The sequence below is a fragment of the Cervus elaphus genome, chromosome 13 (genome assembly GCF_910594005.1).
Source record: "Cervus elaphus chromosome 13, mCerEla1.1, whole genome shotgun sequence".
NCBI lineage: Eukaryota > Metazoa > Chordata > Mammalia > Artiodactyla > Cervidae > Cervus > Cervus elaphus.
The window spans coordinates 11,590,608-11,611,497 of NC_057827.1; the positions used below are offsets into that span (position 1 = coordinate 11,590,608).

Consider the following 20,890-nt stretch of genomic DNA (forward strand, 5'->3'; position numbering starts at 1 on the left):
CATTGATGTATGTTTGAAATATCTGTTACAATATTTTGCCTGTTTTATAGTAAGCTGTTTGTTTTCTTATTATTGAATTTAGAGAATTCTTTATATATTCAAGATTCAAGTCCTACATTAGATACATATTTTGTAAATATTTTCTCCCAGCCTATAACTTGTCTTTCCATCATCTTTCACAGTTTCTTACAAAAAGCAGACATTTTTAATTTTTAAGTCCAATTTGTCATTTTTGTTCTTTTTATGAATTTTTGTGCGTCATATCTAGGTAATCTTTGCCTAGTCCAAGGTCACAGACATTTTCTTGTAGAGGTCTATATTTCATGTTGAGTTAATTCTTGTACATGCTGTGAGGTATGGATCAAAGATTTTTGTTTTGTTTTGTTTTGATTCTACATGTGAACATTCATGTGGAATGTTGTTGTTATAGCATCATTTGTTGAATAGTTGTTATAGCATCATTTGTTGAATAGACTATTCTTTCTCCAATAAATTGCCTTTACAGCTTTGTCAAGAATCAGTTGTTTATTTGTGAGCATCCATTTCTGGACTCTCCTTTCTATTCCATTCATCTATTTGTCTGTCTTGACAGCAATACCAAACTCCCTTTGTTACTGTGGCTTTATAATAAATCTTGACAAAAAGTGGTGTTTGTCCTGTAACTTTGTTCTTTTACAAAGTTTTTTGGGTATTCTATGTCCCTTGCATTTTTATGTGAATTTTAGAAACAGTTTTTTATTTCTTATTCAAAAAATATGCAAGGACTTGAATCGGGAAGTCTTTTAATCTATCAACTTGTGGAGAATTGACATCTTAACAATACTGAGTGTTTCAACCCATGAGCATGGTAAATATTTATGTCTTCTTTAATTTCTCTCAGCTATGTTTTGCAGTTTTTATTGTACAAATCATTATATTCATCTTTAAATGAATACTGCAGCTTTATTCTTTATATCATATTTTGAGATGCTACTGCATATAGTATTTTATTTTAATTTCAATTTGCTAATGCATAGAAATATAATTTTTGTATAGTTCTCTTATAACCTACAGCTTTGTTCAACTCAGTAATTCTAGGAGATTTTCTTCATAGTTCATCAGATTTTCTGTATAAATGATAATAGAGGTATACTATTGTGACTTAAGATAGTTTTCCTTTTTCCTTTTTATGATTTGGTTGCCTTTTATTTCTTTTTCTTTATTGATTGCACTAGCTAGAAACTCTGGTACAATGTTAAATAGAAGTGTTGAGTGGGAACCTCCTTATCTTGTTTCAGTTCTTAGGGGAAGAGATGTCAGTTTTTCACTAATTTAGTTGTAGATTTTTCATAGATGCTCTTTATCAGGTTGAGGAAGTACAGTTCTATCCCTATTTTGTTAAGATTTTTTAATCAGAAATGGATATTAGAATAAAGAAGTTATGGTACATATATACAATGGAATATTACTCAGTCATAAAGAAGAATGAATTGGAGTCATTCACTAGAAGAATAAATTTCTAGTGAGGTGAATTAACCTAGAGCCTCTTATGCAGAGTGAAGTCAGTCAGAAAGAAAAACAAATATCGTGTATTAATGCACATATATGGGGTCTAGAAAAAATGGTACTGGTGAACCTGTTTGTAGGGCAACAATAGAAATGCATACATAGAGAACAGACTTGTGGACACAGTGGAGGATGGACAGGGTGGGACGAACTGAGAGAGTAGCATTGAAACATACACATCATCATATGTAAAACAGATAGCCGGTGGGAATTTGCTGTATGATGTAGGGAGCTCAGCCTGGTGTTCTGTGACAACCTAGAGGGGTGGGGTGGAATGGAAGGTGGGAGGGGAGGTTCAAGAGGGACAGGACATATGTATTCTTATGGCTGATTCATATTGATTAAGGCAGAAACCAATACAACATTGTAAAGCAATTATTCTGCAATTAAAAATAAATTTTAAAACTTTTAAATAAAATAGATAAGCTAGAAGAATGTATTGTACAACACAGAGACTATAGCCAATATCTTATATTAACTTTAAATGTAATGTAAGGTATAAAAATATTAAATCATTGTATTGTAAGTCTGAAGCTAATATTGTAAGTCAATCATATTTTGATTAAACAAATAAGAAAAAAAATTCAACTGTAAAAAAGAAATGGGTATTAGACTTTGTCAAGTTGTTTTTGCATGCTGATCAAGATGATCATGCAGTTTTCCTTTTTTCATTCATTATATAATGAATTACATTGACTGCTTTTTTTTAATTTTCATGTTGACTTTCTTTTTTAATTTGTGTATTTTTAATTGAAGGATAATTGCTTTACAATATTGTGTTGGTTTCTACCAAACATCAACATGACATTGACTTTTTTATGAATGTTAAGTCAATCTTGCATTTCTGACATAAAGTCTACTTGGTCATGATGTATTTTCCTTTTTAGTTATTACTGAATTTAACTTGCTAATTTTGCTTTAAATTTTTGCATCTATGTTCCTGAGACACATTGATCTAAAGTTTTCATTTCTTGTATTTGTCTTCTTTTGATATCAGGGTCTCATAGAGTGAGTTAGGAAATATTATTACTTTAAATTTTCTGGAAGAGGTTGTATGCAATTGGTATTATATCTTCCTTTAACATCTGGCAGAATTTACTGTTGAAGCCATCTAGGCCTGGAGATTTTTATTTATTTGTTCTTTGTAAGATTTTTAAAATACAAATTCAGTTTCTTTAATAAATATAGCACTATTGAGGTATCTATTTTTTCTTGAGTGAACTATGGTATTGTGTGTCTTTAAAGGAACTTTTGGGCTTCCCTGATAGATCAGCTGGTAAAGAATCTGCCTGCAGTGCAGGAGACCCTGGTTCGATTCCTGGGTCGGGAAGATCCACTGTAGAAGGGATAGGCTACCCATTCCAGTATTCTTGGACTTCCCTTGTGGCTCAGCTGGTAAAGAATCCGCCTGCAATGTGGGAGACCTGGGTTCGATCCCTGGGTTGGGAAAATCCCCTGGAGAAGGGGAAAGCCTACCCACTCCAGTATTCTGGCCTGGAGAATTTCATGGACTGTATAGTCCATGGGGTTGCAAGAGTCAGACATGACTGAGCAACTTTCACTCACTCACTTCACTCACAGGAATTTTTCCATTCAGTTGTCAGATTTATTGGCATAAGTGTTTATAACATTCCCACATTAATCTTTTAATGTTTGTAGAATCCATACTGATCTCATCGCTCTCATTTCTGATATTGGTGATTTGTATCTTTTTTCCTCATTAATCAGGTTAGAGATTTATCAACATTAATGGTATCAGAGAACCAGATTTTGGTTTCCTTTATTTTTTCTCTGTTTTTCTATTTTTATTTAATTGATTTGTGAATCTAGTTTTATTAGTTATTTTATTATTATTATTTTTTTTTTTTTTTAGTTGGAGGCTAATTACTTCACATCATTTCAGTGGGTTTTGTCATACATTGACATGAATCAGCCATGGAGTTACATGTATTCCCCATCCCAATCCCCCCTCCCACCTCCCTCTCCACCCGATTCCTCTGGGTCTTCCCAGTGCACCAGGCCCGAGCACTTGTCTCATGCATCCCACCTGGGCTGGTGATCTGTTTCACTATAGATGATATACATGCTGTTCTTTCGAAACATCCCACCCTCACCTTCTCCCACAGAGTTCAAAAGTCTGTTCTGTACTTCTGTGTCTCTTTTTCTGTTTTGCATATAGGATTATCATTACCATCTTTCTAAATTCCATATATTTGTGTTAGTATGCTGTAATGGTCTTTATCTTTCTGGCTTACTTCACTCTGTATAATGGGCTCCAGTTTCATCCATCTCATTAGAACTGATTCAAATGAATTCTTTTTAACGGCTGAGTAATATTCCATGGTGTATATGTACCACAGCTTCCTTATCCATTCATCTGCTGATGGGCATCTAGGTTGCTTCCATGTCCTGGCTATTATAAACAGTGCTGCGATGAACATTGGGGTGCACGTGTCTCTTTCAGATCTGGTTTCCTCAGTGTGTATGCCCAGAAGTGGGATTGCTGGGTCATATGGCAGTTCTATTTCCAGTTTTTTAAGGAATCTCCACACTGTTTCCCATAGTGTATTATTTTTATGCTTATTTTGAGCTTAATTTGCTCTTCTTTTCTAGCCACTGAAGATAAAAATTAAGACCATGATTTTGAGACTTCTTTACTTTCTAATATAGACATTTAATACTATAAATTTCTCCATGATGACTGCTTTAGGGACATTCTCAAATTATTGTATGTTGCATTTTATAGTCTTTCAGTTTAAACTATTTTCAGATATCCTTTTTGATTTCTTTGACCCATGGTTTGTTTGTTTTAGGAAAATCTTATTTAGTTTCTAAGTATTTGGACATTTTCCAGATATCTTTCTGTTATTGATTTATAACTTCCTTTGTGGTCATAGAATATACTTTGTATGATTTGAATTTTTATAAGTGTATTAAAACTTGTTTTATGACCCATGTGCACTTGAAAGGAATGGATATTCTGTGCTTTGGCAGTCAGAATGTTCTTCATTGTCATTCAGTTGCTCAGTTGTGGCCAACTCTTTGCAACTCCATGAACTGCAGCATGCCAGGCTTCTCTGTCCATCACTGTCTCCATGAGTTTGCTCAAACTTGTGTACATTGAGTCAGTGATACCATCCAACCAGCTCATCCTCTGTCATCCCTTCTCCTCTTGCCCTCAACTTCTAGAACTAGAATGTTCTAGTAAATGCCAAATCAAGTTGATTGATGATGTAGTTGGTCTTCTATATTCTTTACAGATTTTCTGCCTACTTGGTGTATCAGTTATTTACCAGGTATTTAAATATCTGAGTATAATTGAGAATTTGTTTATTTCTTTTTGCAGTTTCACCAGTTTGAGATCTTATATTTTGACATTATTTTTAAGTATACAGGCACTTGGAATGGTTATGTCGTCTTGACTAACTGACCCTTTATCATAATGAAATGATCTTTATTATGGTAATATTCTTTGCTGTATAATCTACTTTGATATTAATATAGAGACTCCAAGTTTGTTTTTGACTGATTTTAGCAGATTATTTTCTCTTCATTTACTTTTAATCTTAATGTCTTTGAATTTCTTATAGGCAACATATTGTTCCGTCTTGTATTTTTGTCTATCCTGTCAATGTCTTTCTCTTAATTGGTTCTCTTAATTAGATCACTTACATTTAATGTTATTATTGTTACAGTCAGATTTAAGTCTATCATCTTGCTATGTATTTGCTGTTTGTCCCAACTCTTCTTTGTTCCCTTTTTCCTCTTTTCTTCTTTTGGATTATTTTTGGGACTCTATATTTATCTCCTTTGTTGTCACCTGTCACCTGTAACTCCTTATCTTTTTAAAAAAATGTTATGGTTGCTATAGGGTTTATACTATACATTTTTATCTTGTTTCAAGTAGTATTACACCTTTATACATAAGAACTTCACATATACATAGTATTACACCTTCATAGCATAAGAACTTCACAATTTCATCCTCTCCTCTTAGCCTTGCCTGGAAAATCCCATAGACAGAGGAGCCTGGTAGGCTACAGTCCATGGGATCACAAAGAGTTGGACACAACTGAGTGACTTCCCTTTCATTTTTTTCTTAACCTTTTCACAACTATTTTCATAGATTTCATTTATATATTTTATAAGCCAGGGAGTACATTACTTTTTATTTAAATAGTTGATTATTTTTTAAAGAGATTTAAGTAATATGAAAACAGTCTTACTTGTTTGTCCATGTAAGTATCATTTTTCATTGCTCTTAATTCCTTTGTGTAGATCTAGATTTCCATTTGTTATCATTTTTCTTCCTTTTATTTTTTTTTTATTTTTTTTTATTTTTCTTCCTTTTAAAAGATTTCTCTTAATATTTCTTGGGAACATTGGACTGCAAATCTACTGGTGGTGAATTCTTTCAGATTTTGACTTTGGAATAATTTTCACTGGTATCGAATTTCAGCTTGACGTTGTTTTCCTTTCCATACTTTAAATATGTTGCTTCGTTCTCTTCTTATGTGCTTTATTTCCTCCAATGAACCTGCTTTCATCATCTTTTTAAAAATACTAATATGTTCTTTTTCCTGACTGCTTTTAAGATTCTCTCTTTATCATGGTTTTGAGCAGTTTGGTTACAATGTGTTTTGGTGTGGTTTTGTCTGTTTCTTGTGTTTAGTGTGCATTTAGCTCCTGAAATCTCTGACTTTTTACTTTTCCTTAAATTTGGAAAAATTTTGGCCACTATATCTTCAGGCATTTTTTTCTGTCCCCGCTACAATCCACTTTTCTTTAGGGATTGAAATTACATATATATTAGGCAAGCTGAAGTTCTTTCACAGCTCACTGATTTTTTAAGATGGTTTCTGTCATTACATCTGCAAGTTCATGCATCTTTTCATCTGTAATATCTGATCTTCCATTAATCTCATCTAGTATATTTTCATCTTACATATAATTTTCATGTGTAAAAGTTCAATTTGGCTTTTTATATTCCATGTCTCTAGTTAACTTTTTAAACATAGTTAACATTTTAAACATATGGAATACAATTATATAACCCTTATTATTCTTCTCTGCTAACTTAATATCTGGGTCAGTTTTTACTGACTCATCTCATTATGGGCTGTTTTCATGCCTATTCGCATGCCTGGTGATCTTTGTTTGGATGTTAAAGTTTATGAATTTCAACCTGTTGAGTGCTGGCTGTTTTTGTATTCCTATCAACACCCTTGAATTTTGCCCTCTCATACAGTTACTTGGAAACAGTTTTATCCTTTTAGGTCTTACTTTCCTGGTTCGTTAAGTAGATATAAGCAGGGCTCACCCAAGGGCTAACTATTCTCCACTACTGATTATTATGCTAATTATTCTCCAGTACTTCCTTGGTGGCTCAGATGTAATGCAGGAGACGCAGGTTTGATCCCTGGGTCGGGAAGATCCCCTGGAGAAGGGAATAGCAGCCCACTCCAGTATTCTTAGGTCTTCTCTGGTGGCTCAGACAGTAAAGAATCTGCCTGCAATGCAGGAGACCCAGGTTCGAGCCCTGCATCAGGAAGATCCTCTGGAGAAGGGAATGGCTACTCACTCCAGTATTCTTGCCTAGAGAATTCCATGGACAGAGGAGCTTGGCGACAGTCCAAAAGAGTCGGACGTGACTGAGTGACTAACACACTGAGATAAAAGGTTTCTGAGTACTTTACCCTCTGCCTCATGAATTATGAGTTTTTCCAGTCTGGTCAGTGGGAACAGGCACTGCCAGCCTTGGTGAGCGCCAGATACCTCCTTTCAATCTTCTTAGAGGAATCTTTCTTCAGACTCAAGTAGTTTTCTTACACACATGCTATCAGTATTCCCCCCCTTTCTTGAGGATGCTAATCTCTGGGGTCTTCTCTGTGCAGCCCTGTCCTCTCTAGCAATCTGTTCTGTGCATTCCAGCCTCCTTGGTCTCCCCAGGTGCTCAACTCTATTTCCTCAACTCAGTCCACAGGGTAACTTCTGGGTTACCCTGCATGATTCAGAAACTTTTTCAGAGCAATAAGCTGGGGCAATCACGCGTCTCACTTTGTTTCATTTTTCCATTTCTCATGTCTGATGTCCTGTCTTTTGACAACCATTATTTCATGCACTTCTTGCCTATGGGTTGTTTTGTTGTTGTTGTTTGGTAGGTTTTTTGTTGATTGGTTGGTTACTTAAGACAAGAGGATAAATCTCATCCCTTCATCTTAGCTGGAAGTGAAAGTTTAACATGTAATTTTTTTCCCATTTCAAAGTTACTTGGGGTTCAACAGATCTAATCTGAGCTCTTGGAGAGTTGTTTCAGCTCAGCTGATTCCTACTGACATATATATATATATATATGTTGTATATAATATATAAAATACATCAATATGTATGTATATAAACATACATATATATATATGTACACATATGATACATACATAAGACAAACAATGTTTGATTTAGTTAAAACTTGAAATCCATCTGAAAGAAGTTAGTACTAGCCACTAGGAGCTTTTTGGATAGATGCTAATTGTTTCAAAGAAGCCATGGGTATAGTATTGAAATTTTCTTAAATTCTAGCCTCAATTTCTAGGAAAAATATATATTTCTAAAAGTAATGGTGGAAATTATCATTAATACTTTTGTTTTTCTTATTTAAAAATTAGAGGGTAATGTATATAAAAATATGCAAGAATCACAGGAAACTCACATATCCAACCACCTGGATGAAATTGTTGCTGCTGTCAGCATAACACCTAGAAAGAAACTGCAAAACCAGCTGCTTCAGAGAGCACTGTTCCAGCCTCCCCGAGAGAAACTCCGCCTCTCTGAAGAGAAAGCAAAGTCGTATGCCAGCAGCCATGAGGTAAGGAACCTTTCTTTTTATGCCCGTACTGGTGACTGAGGAGTAGCCTACTTCAGGTTGCATTCCCACTCTCAGGAGCTTGCCATGAGAGAGAATGCGTGACAGTACCTTTTCGTAGTGTGAGTGAAACAGTACCTCAGGGCACAGTCAGCATGCTCGCTGAATGAGTGCACAAAGGAGCAAAGGAGCCTGCCCTGCCCTTCGACAAGTGCACACTCAGCGGACTGGCTGTGGCTTGACCTGCTGAAGTGGTTCCCGTGAGTCAGTAAGTGTTTCTTGAGCTCCTCCTGTGTGCCAGGTCTCGGCCCTGGGACACAGCACAAAGCAGATGAAGCTTCTACTCTTGAGGAGCTTGTGTTTCTAAAATTCTTAATCTTCTGTTCTCTGCATACGTCTTTACCATCTCTCTTCAGGGTTTTATTCATTTACTCATTCATTCAGTATGTATTTCTCTACTACCTCTTATGCTCAGTTCAGTTCAGTTCAGTCACTCAGTCGTGTCTGACTCTTTGCGACCCCATGGACTGCAGCACGCCAGGCCTCCCTGTCCATCATCAACTCCCGGAGTCTACTCAGACTCATTGAGTAGACTCCATTGAGTCCATTGAGTTGGTGATGCCATCCAACCATCTCATCCTGTCATCCCCTTCTTCTCCCGCCTTCAATCTTTCCCAGCATCAGGGTCTTTTCAAATGAGTCAGTTATTCACATCAGGTGGCCAAAGTATTGGAGTTTCAGCTTCAACATGTGCTGGGTCCTAATTTGTCCATTTATTTATTTCACAAAGATTTACTGTATACCCACTGTGTACCAGGCTTCTCTGACAGCTCAGTTGGTAAAGACTCCGCCTGCAATGCAGGAGACCTTGGTTGGATTCCTGGGTCAGAAAAATCCACTAGAGAAGGGATAGGCTACCCACTCCAGTATTCTTGGGCTTCTCTTGTGGCTCGGCTGGTAAAAAATCTGCCTGCAATGTGGGAGACCTGGGTTTGATCCCTGGGTTGGGAAGATCCCCTGGAGAAGGGAAAGACTTCCCACTCCAGTATTCTGGCCTGGAGAATTCCATGGACTGACTGTATAGTCCATGGGGTCTCAAAGACTCAGACACAACTGAGCAACTTTCACTTCACTTCTGATGTGTACCAGGTGTTGTGCAGGGGCTCTCGGGGCATGAATGGGAAAGCTCTGCCTCAGAGGATCTCATGGCCTGGTTGGGAAGATAGATAATTAATGATGGTCAGCATGAGTTCTGTGACAGACACAAGCTCAGGTGATACAGATGCCAAACCTGGGGTTGAGGGGAGGCAGCGTGAGCAGTGACCCTAGAGATGGAGGAGCAACAGCGCCTGAGGCGTGCTGTGGGGATGGGAGCTACTTGGGCTGCACCGATAACAGTGCTTAGGGAGTAGAGAGGGCCGGGTCCGACCGGCGACAATAGTGTTCTGAGCGGAGGTGGCAGACGGGCGAGAGTCAGCGGTCTGAGGGCGCACAGCCTGTTTGGTGAAATACGTGGAACTATCTGAGAAGCAGGCTTTCGTTATACAGGGAAGGAACCGAGGTTGGATTACGGACCAGAGCTGGGGCCCGGAGAGTGTTCAGCACCCAGAAAAAGTTTACGCTTTCTCTTCAGGGTGCTGGAAACTGTCACAGGATTATAAGCCAGGAAGGGCCATGAGCATCTGAGCTTCTGGAATGATCACTCAGACCTCAGATACCTGAATAGAGGAGGAGGAGGACGGACGTAAGTTGGAGGAGGAGGGCCCGTTCAGAGGGCGTTTGCAATAATCCCGGCAAGGAATTATGAGGGCCTAAAATATGGCAGAGGCAGTGGAAACACTGACATCTCTTGAGAAGATTTGGAAATATGAATCGGTGAAACATGGTAACAAAGGGGGAACAGGAGGCAGAGAGGCAAGAGTGAGCCCGAGAGGGTGTATACAATTCCTGAGCGAGGTTTCAGCTTGGGGGCCAGGGACTTGTCAGTCCCCGTTGTTACTGTCGTGAATACAGGAAGAAGAGCGAGAACAGGGAGAGAAGGTGTGAATTTGGTCTTGATATTCATTACGCACCAGATGTCCTCTAGTACTACTGTGTGCCAGTCTGTGTGCTGTGTAGGTCTCAGCTGGCAGCCTGCTCACCAGACTCATGCAAGAGAATCAAGCCCTAATGCCCTAAGGCATTTGGTGTATGTGAAGAATCAACTTCTCTTCTATGCATCTAGAATGGTGGTGGTTGTTTAGTTGCTAAGTCATGTCCAGCTCTTTTGCAACCCCATGGACTGTCCCTCTGCCCATGGGATTTCTGAGGCAAGAATACTGGGTTGCCATTTCCTTCTCCATAGGATCTTCCCTACCTGCGATCAAACCCACATCTCCTGCATCGGCAGGCAGGTTCTTTACCTCTAAGCCACCAGGGAAGCACATCTAGAATGGTGCCAAATCATTTCCTGTGATGTGCAGTTCAGATGAAGAATCCCTGGATTCACTGGTGAACAGGACAGACAGTGGGCATTCCCCCATGCAGCTAAGGAGCAGTTGACTTTGTAAATAACTAGCTAACCAGAGATTGTGCCAGGTGCTCTGGAGGAAATACGGTGGGCCTGTCTTAGGTAAGGGAGGTCCTCTGTGAGGAGGTGACATCTGAACTGACACCTGAAGAAGAGAAGGATCCAGCATAGAGGAGCTGAGGGAAAGGAGTTCTAGGGACAGGGAACAGCACACATAAAATTTTGGTTTGGCACAAGCAGCGTAACAATGTTTCAAGTGATGAGAAGAAGCTTTGGGCTGATGTGAAGTGCCATTGGAGAGGCAGTTCACCTGTTTTCCAAGCCTCAAGTTAAGTGCCCTAGGAAGCCTTTAAAGTGTTTTTAAGAAAGTATTAACTTGACTAATTTGTCTCTTGAAATACCATTCTTTGGTAATTTTTTACTATAAAAAACTTATCAACTTACAGAAAAGTTGTAAGATGTACCAATTGTTAACATTTACTTTACTTTTCACACACTGTCATTATTTTTCTGAATATCAGAGAGTAAATTAAAAAATACATGAGCTTTTACCCCTAAGGATGTCAGTGCCTATTTCCTAAGAATAAAGAAATTTCTCCAACATAACCACACTACAATTATTGAAGTTCATTTCAGTTCAGTCACTCAGTCATGTCTGACTCTTTGCGAACCCATGGACTGCAGCACGCCAGGACTCCCTGTCCATCACCAACTCCCGGAGCATACTCAAACTCATATCCATCGAGTCGGTGATGCCATCCAACCATCTCATCCTTTGTTGTGCCCTTCTTGTCCCACCTTCAATCTTTCCCAGCATCAGGATTTTTTCCAGTGAGTCAGTTCTTTGCATCAGGTGGCCAAAGTAGTGGAGTTTCAGTTTCAATATCAGTCATTCCCATGAATATTCAGGACTGATTTCCTTTAGGATTGACAGGTTGGATCTCCTTGCAGTCCAAGGGACTCTCAAGAGTCTTCTCCAACACTACAGCTTAAAATCATCAATTGTTTGGCCCTCAGCCTTCTTTATAGTCCAACTCTCACATCCATACATGACTACTGGAAAAACCATAGCTTTGACTAGACAGACCTTGGTTGGCAAAGTAATGTCTCTGCTTTTTAATACGCTGTCTAGGTTGATCGTAGCTTTTCTTCCAAGGAGCAAGCGTCTTTTAATTTCATGGCTGCAGTTACTATCTGCAGTGATTTTGGAGCCCAAAAAGATAAAGTCTGTCACTATTTCCATTGTTCTCCCATTTATTTGCCATGAAGTGATGGACCAGATGCCATAATCTTAGTTTTCTGAATGTTGAGTTTTAAATCAAATTCTTCACTCTCCTCTTTCACATTCATCAAGAGGCTCATTAGTTCCTCTTCACTTTCTGCCATAATTGTGGTGTCATCTGCGTATCTGAGGTTATTGATATTTCTCCCAGCAATCTTGATTCCAGCTTGTGTTTCACCCATCCCAGCATTTTGCATGATATACTTTGCATATAATTTAAATAAGCAGGGTGACAATATACAGCCTTGACGTATGCCTTTCCCGATTTGGAACCAGTCTGTATTCCATGTCCAGTTCTAACTGTTTCTTCTTGACCTACATACAGATTTCTCAGGAGGCAGGTAAGGTGGTCCGGTATTTCTGTCTCTTGAAGAATTTTACACAATCTGTTGTGATCCAGTCAAAGGTTTTGGCGTAGTCAATAAAGCAGAAGTAGATGTTTTTCTGGAACTCTCTTGCTTTTTCTATGATCCAAAAGATGTTGGCAATTTGATCTCCAGTTCTTCTGCCCTTTCTAAATCCAACCTGAACATTTGGACGTTCACAGCTCACGTACTATTGAAACCCGGCTTGGAGAATTTTAAGCATTACTTTGCCAGCGACTGAGATGAGTGCAACTGTATGATAGTTTGCACTTTCTTTGGGATTGTAATGAAAACTGATGTTTTCCAGTCCTGTGCCCACTGCTGAGTTTTCCAAATTTGCTGGCATATTGGGTGCAGCATTTAACAGCATCATCTTTTAGGATTTGAAATAGCTCAACTGGAATTCCATCACCTCCACTAGCTTTGTTCGTAGTGATGCTTCCTAAGGCCCGCTTGACTTCGCATTCCAGGATGTCTGGCTCTAGGTGAGTGATCACACCATTGCGATTATCTGGGTCATTAAGATCTTTTTTGGATAGTTCTTCTGTGTATTCTTGCCACCTCTTCTTCACATCTTCTGCTTCTGTTAGGTCCATACTGTTTCTGTCCTTTATTGTGCTCATCTTTGCAAGAAATGTTCCCTTGGTATCTCTAATTTTCTTGAAGAGATCTCTAGTCTTTTGCATTCTATTATTTTCCTCTATTTCTTTGCATCGATCACTGAGGAAGGCTTTCTTATCTTTCCTTGCTATTCTTTGGAACCCTGCATTCAAATGGGTATATCTTTCCTTTCCTCCTTTCCCTTGAGCTTATCTTCTTTTCTCAGCTATTTGTACGGCCTCCTCAGACAACCATTTTTCCTTTTTGCATTTCTTTTTCTTGGGGATGGTCTTGATCACTGCCTCCTGTACAATGTCATGAACCTCCATCATAGCTCTTCAGGCACTCTATCAGCTCTAACCCCTTGAATCTATTTGTCACTTCCACTGTATAATCGTAAGGGATTTGATTTAGGTCATACCTGAATGGTCTAGTGGTTTTCCCTACTTTCTTCAATTTAAGTATGAATTTTGCAATAAGGAGTTCATGATCTGAGCCACAGTCAGCTCCCAGTCTTGTTTTTGCTGACTGTATAGAGCTTCTCCATCTTTGGCTGCAAGGAATATAATCAGTCTGATTTTAATACTGACCATCTGGTGATGCCCATGTGTAGAGTCATCTCTTGTGTTGTTGGAAGAGGGTATTTGCTATGACCAGCGCGTTCTCTTGGCAAAACTGTTAGCCTTTGCTCTGCTTCATTTTGTACTCCAAGGCCAAATTTGCCTGTTACTCCAGGTATCTCTTGAATTCCTTTTTTTTCCACTTCAATCCCCTGTAAGGAAAAGGACATCGTTTGTGGGTGTCAGTTCTAGAAAGTCTTGTAGGTCTTCATCAAATCGTTCAACTTCAGCTTCTTCAGCATTACTAGTTGGGGCATGGACTTGGATTACTGCGACATTGAATGATTTGCCTTGGAAACAAACAGAGATCATTCTCTCATTTTTGAGATTGCATTCAAGTACTGCATTTCTCACTCTTTTGTTGACCATGATGGCTACTCCATTTCTTCTAAGGGATTCTTGCCCACAGTAGTAGATATAATGGTCATCTGTGTTAAAATCACCCGTTCCAGTCCATTTCAGTTCACTGATTCCTAAAATGTCCATGTTCACTCTTGCCATCTCCTGTTTGACCACTTTCAATTTACGCTGATTCATGGACCTAACATTTCAGGTTCCTATGAAGCATCAGATTTTACTTCCATCACCAGTGACATCCACAACTGGATGTTGTTTTTGCTTTGACTGTGTCTCTTCATTCTTCCTGGAATTATTTCTCCACTGATCTCCAGTAGCATATTGGGCACCTACCGACCTGGGGAGTTCATCTTCAGTGTCCTATCTTTTTGCCTTTTCATACTGTTCATGGGGTTCTCAAGGCAAAAGTACTGAAGGGGTTTGCCATTCCCTTCTCTAGTGGACCATGTTTTGTCAGAACTCTCCACCATGACCTGTCCATCTTGGGTGGCCCCACACAGCACCCAAGTTTCATTGAGTTAGACAAGGCTGTGGTCCATGTGATTAGCTTGATTAGTTCTCTGTGATTATAGTTTTCATTTTGTCTGCCCTCTGATGGATAAGGATAAGAGGCTTATGGATGCTTCCTGATGGGAGAGACTGAGTGAGGGGGAAACTGGATCTTGTTCTGATGGGTGGGGCCATGCTTAGTAAATCTTTAATCCTTAAGAAATTAATATTGGTACATATTATTATCTAATCTATAAACCTTATTCATATTCCTCCAATTATCTCAGTAGTATCTTTTACAGGAAAAAATATTAGATAGAGCCATGTTTTAGTCCATGAAATCATGCTGACTAGAATTATTATGTCTCTTTGAGTGAGTGAGTTTGAGTGAGTGAAAGTCACTTAGTCATGTCTGACTTTGTGACCCCATGGGCTATACAGGCCAGAATGCTGGAGTGGGTAGCCATTCCTGAATTCTCCAGGGGATCTTCCCAACCCAGGGATCAAACCCAGGTCTCCCACATTGCAGGCAGATTCTTAGCCAGCTGAGCCACAAGGTCTCTTTAGTCTCCTTTAATCTATTGAAAAGCACTTCCTAGGTGGTTCAGTGGTAAATAATCCATGTGCCAATGCAAGAAAGGCAGGTTCAGTCCCTGGGTCAGGAAGATCCCCTGGAGCAGGAAATGGGAACCCACTCTAGTATTCTTCCCTGGAGAATTCCATAGAGAAGCCTGGCGGGCTGCAAAGAATCAGACATGGCTGAACATGAGCACAAAACACCAACACATCTGTCAGATCAGTTCCTTAGCCTGTCTATGTCTTCTACAATTTTGATATTTGTGAAAAGTACTATATTAGTCTACTTGGGCTGCTATAATAGAATACTGCAGATTGGGTAGCCTAAACAACAGAAATTTAGTCCTCACAATCCTGGAAACTAGAAGTCCAAGATCAAATAGCCAGCAGAGCTGTTGTCTGGTGAGAACTCACCCCTTGGGCTGTAGACCACCACCTTCAAGCTGTGTCCTCACATGGCCTCTTCTTTGTGCATGAAGGGTAGGGGAAGGAGGAGAGAAAGGTGTGTCTTCTCAAAAGGATGCTAATCCTATTGGATCAGGGCCCCACCTTTATGACCTCATTTCACCTTAGTTACATCTTTAGAGGCCTTATCTCTACATGCCACATTGGGGGTTAGGGCTTCAACAAAATAATTTGGCAGGTGCCACAAACGTATACTCCAACTGTTTTGTAGCATACCCCCCATTTTGAATTTGTCGTGTTTTCTTGATGACTAGAATAGATTATGCATTTGAGGCAGAAATCCCACAGACCTGAGAAAGGGCCCTTTCCAGTGCATCTTATTAGGAGGCATATGATGTCTGTTTGTCTCATTACTATGATGCTAAATTTGGTCACTTGGTTAAGGTGCTATCTGGAAGGTTTCTTCACTGTAGAATTATTATTCCATTTGTAATTAATCAGTATTCTGTGGGGACAATCATTAACACTATGAATATATCCTATTCCTCATCAAAACTTCACCCCTTACTTTTAACATGCATTGATGATTCTCCCCTGAATCAGTTATTGCTGTGATGTTTGTCAAATGGTGATTCTCTGACTTTGCCATGCTTTCAATGTTTGTTTATTGGCATTCTTTTTATGAGGAAGAGCTTTCCCTTCTTCACACGTAATTGTTCATTTATTTATATCAATATGGATTCCAGAAATCCTACTTTTCAAAGTGTTACAATCCATTATCATCAGCAAAACTTAAATTATTGTATATTTCCCTGTGGGAGCCCCTTCAAGCTGGCGTCTGAGTTCTTGATACGTCCCTGTAATTCTTTCCTTGATTTCAGGCACAGCGAGATTTTTCAGTTTCATCTTGTACTTTCCCTGTTCCAGCTGTGGTTTCATGCAATGCTGTTTCATCCTGGTAGAGAATAGTATTTAGATGACAAGAGCTATACATGAAATGTCCATTTAAAAATATGTATGGCCAAACCTACTTATCCTCAGAGTCTCGTGTTTTAATATTAAGAATGATGTTGTGGAAAGAGCTCTGGACTTTGCATCAAGGAGCTTGACTGTGAGTTCTGATTCTGCCACTTGGTGGTAAATCATCTCACCTTTCTAGTCTTACATTTCTTCTTTAAATTGAGGAGATCAACTGGATTATTTCCGAGGATCATTCCAGTTCTAAGATTGTCTGCCTACACATACTTCTCTTCTACCTCTTACCCAGGCCTGTTGGCTAAAGCCACTGGAACTGGCAGGGTAAAGGTTGGAAAATCAGAAAGGGATATCTGGACTATACATCCTAGCAAATAAAAGAGCAGAGAGAGGACAGGCCACTCTTTCTGTGCCCTGGTCCTTGATGCAGGTAGTGAGGACCCAGGTTGTGATCTGAGAGGCAGACTCTCAGCTGCATATAGCCCTTCCTTGGAATCTTGTGGTTGGGATAGATTCACCATCAGATCACGTCCCCCACTCTTTTTGGCAAACTGTCTATCTAGACTTCTCAATGTTTTTATAATTTCTTTCTTTCTCATACACTGTATTCGTTTGCTCTGTGTCCAAGGAAGCCATTCCCTAAATTTCCTGGCTCTTAGAGGCCATAAAAAGATGTTTCCCAAAAGAAGAAATACATATACATGAAGCCAATAAACACATGATGTTCAGCCTTACTAGCTTTGCAGAAAAAAAAATGAAAACTAAAACAAGGAGAAATAGTAAACTGACAAATTGGCAAGTTAACCCCCAACTAGTGCTGGGCACTGTGTAAGGAGCATTTCATGCTCACATTACTTGCTGGAAGGGAGATAGGTGGAAACAGCCTCTCATGAAAGCTGTCTAGCAAACTCTAGCAAAGCCTCAGGGCTTTGCATATCCTTTACCCAATTGTTATGTTCCCAGGAATTCATTCTAAGAAAATACTTACAGATATGAGCAAAGCTATCCACATAGGATGTTCAGAGAGAAAAAAATTTTTAAACAACCTAAGTGCTCAAATATTTATGGGTTGAATAACTCACTTATGATATATCCATACAGTAAAATACTACACAGCCATTAAAAATTATCACAGAAGATGATATAGAGAAATGTTCACAAATTGTGAAAACAAGTCGCAAACAGGTATGTATCTTATAAGCCTATTTTTAAAAGGAAAAAAATATATAGATTCACAAAAATGAAGAATAGAAAGAGATTTAGCTACCTACTTATCTTGAAGAGGTTCAATGGCAGGTGATTTTTCTTTTTTCCTTTTTTTTGCTCACTTGAGTTTTTATAATGGGCCTTCCCTGTTGACTCAGTGGTAAAGAATCTGCCTGCCAATGCAGGAGATGCAAGTTTGACCTCTGGGTCAGGATGATCCCCTGGAGAAGGAAATGGCAACCCACTCTAGTATTCTTGCCTGGGAAGTCCCATGGAGAGAAGAGCCTGGTTGGCTACAGTCCATGGGGTCTCAAAAGAGTCAGACACAGCTTAGTGACTAAACAACAGCAACATTTTGATAATGAGCATATATTATTTGTAAGAAAAATGTTGCTATAGGAAAAAAAACACAACTCCATCTTCCTTTTTCACTATGGAGTGAGCACAGCGTGCCCTCAGCTTCTCTTGCTAAGTCAGAAAAGCAGCTGTCTTGGGGTCAAGTGTCTGGCTATGTACTGTTGTCAAGGGAATGTTTCAAAGTGAAAGTGTTTCTAACCCACGTGGAAACTGTGTGGAAGGGCAAGCCCTTTGAGCGTAGGCATTGACCGGGAGGGTTGGGTATCCTGGGTCTTCTCCTGGGTTTTCTGTACAGTTCTGTCCTTGTTCTTACCATTCTTCCTCTGCTTTACTCCCTTAGGCTGTGCACCTTCTACCTGCTCTTTTGCTATTCCAGCTATCTATTGCTATATCACATCCCAAGACGTGTGTGTGTGTGTGTGTGTGTGTGTGTGTGTGTGAAGTCGCTTCAGTCGTGTTGGATTCCTTGCAGCCCTGTGGACTGTAGCCTGCCACGCTCCTCTGTCCATGGGATTCCCCAGGCAAGAATACTGGAGTGGGCTGCCATACCCTCCTCCAGGGGATCTTCCTGACCCAAGGACTGAACCCTCATCTATTATGTCTCCTACACTGACAGGCAGGTTCTTTATGACTAGTGCCACCTGGGTAGGCAGTCTTAGAGCAAGACTTAGTGGTGTAAAACAAAAGGTCATTAATTTCGCTCATGAACCCACAGCCTGTGCAGAGCTCAGTGGGGTCTGGTCCTCTACTCCGTACAGCACCAGCTGGGCTCAGCAGGTGTGGAGCACCCGCTGCCAGGGTGGCAGCGTCCTGCAGCTGACTGACTGATGCTGTCGTCAGCTCATTTCCGTGGAGGCCTCTGTGGGGCCGCTTAGGCTTCCTCCTGAAACCATGGTTAAGCTCTTAGTCTTCTGGGGCTGCTGTGGCAAAATACCACAGGCTGGGTGGCTTCAACCAAGAAAGTTTATTTTCTCACAGTTCTGGAGCCTAGAAGTCTAAGGTCAAGGTGCTGAAAGGGTTGATTTTATTCCGCGTCCTCGCTCCATGCCTTGCTGATTCCTGCCTGCTGTGTCCTCACAAGGTCTTTCTCTGTGTGTGCCCACTTCTCGTGTCTCCTCTTCTTATAAGGACACCAGTATATTAGATGAGGCCCCCATTGTGACGGCCTCATTTTAACTTCTTCACCCCTTCAAAGTTCATCTCTCCAAATGCAGTTATATTCTGGAGTACTTAGGACTCCAACAAATGAATCTGGGGGTGGGAGACACCTTTCAGCTCATAGCAAGTTCCAGGAGTGAGTACCTAAGGGGAGACAGAGAGTAGGAGCTGCCAGTTCTCTAAGGCCTGGGCCCGAAAAGTGGTGCTGCCCCACCGCCTCCACGTTAGTTTAACCAACAGTCATAAACCCAGATTCAAAGAAAAGGGACATAGACCACCATCTCTGGATGGAAGGAGTGTCAGAGTATTTCAGAGCTGTATTTTAAAGCCACCAGCCTTTCTTTGAGAATAGTGTTGCTGTAAGCTGACCTGGAGCTAGAATCCACACCATTCACTGTTCTCTTTGTCCTGGCAATGGATGAAAATGTGCTTCTTACTCCTTTAACAAAACCTGTTTGCAAAGTCCTGCTGACCTCATTGGCTCTGCTAATATCCCAGCTACTAAAGAAGATGTTTGAATTGAGAACTAGAGGGTGTTATTTGAAAACTACCACCACTGGCCCACTTGTGTCTGAATATGTAGGAGCTGGTCATTTATGGGCAGCTTCTTTATTCCATAACATTTTCCACTATTTACTATAAACTTAAATGTACTATAAATTTTACTGTTTTTTATGTATATTGTCTATTTCACCCAACCAGATAAATACTCTGCCACCAAAAACATATCTTTGTACTATAAACTTAACTGTACTGTACATTTTACCTTTTTTTTTAACGTATATTGTCTATTTTACCCAACCAGAAGAATACCCTGCCACCCACATCAGGTCTTACTTTTGTTCTCTGATGTATCACACACATTTAAAACCATGCCTGGCCCATAATCATCACTCTATAAATGTATACTGAATGGATAAAAGTACACATTGATTTTGTACCTTGTTGTCTAACTAGTGGGCCTGTTTTTCCTTCCTTCAGTACAAAAAGGCTCTCCATGAGCTTGTGCACTGCATGGCTCTGACAAGGATCTGCTATGGTGATTCCCACTGGAAGCTGGCCGAGGCGCATGTTAACTTGGCTAAGGGTTATCTTCAGCTGAAAGGTGAGTCTGCCTCAGGCTGCGGAGGGTCAGCCAGTTGGTTTCTGCTTTTTTCCAAGACTTGGCTTAACTTTAGGAGGGTCAGGTTTTCTTGGATGTTCTCCGCTCCACACATTGAGAAGCCATTTCCTTTCACAGTCCGTACGATTTTCTAATATAATAGGTAAAAAAGAGAAGATTTTAGAACTGCAGAGCTTTATTTTTTATGATCTTAAAAACAGTTCTTAGGAGAAAATTGATTTGTTAGCTTTGAAGGCATTGTAGAAATGGCCTAGGGTCTAGAGTCAGAGCCTAAAATAGAATCCATTCATATATGTATTGATAGAAAATCTCTTGCCTGTGAGACCAAACCCCTCCCCCCAAAATAAAAGGCTAAATCAAGTTGGCAGTAACCAAAAGACAACTTGTTGATCCATACACCTTAAAAATCCAAGGGTAGGTCTTACTGTAGACTTAGCCAGATCCACGTTTTCAAACAACACCAT

The 20,890-nt window shown here is 39.8% G+C and overlaps 1 protein-coding gene across 8 annotated transcripts in view; it reads left to right on the top strand.

Moving 5' to 3' along the window:
- Window positions 1-20,890, top strand: part of TTC23 (tetratricopeptide repeat domain 23) — a 143,911-nt gene that overhangs the window by 31,514 nt on the left and 91,507 nt on the right. For all 8 annotated transcript variants that reach the window (XM_043922537.1, XM_043922530.1, XM_043922532.1 and 5 more), the window contains 2 exons: window positions 8,208-8,407; window positions 20,285-20,408. In XM_043922537.1, coding sequence (XP_043778472.1) covers window positions 8,228-8,407; window positions 20,285-20,408 — 304 coding nt within the window. In that variant the 5' untranslated portion in view covers window positions 8,208-8,227. The remainder of the gene's footprint in view (window positions 1-8,207; window positions 8,408-20,284; window positions 20,409-20,890) is intronic.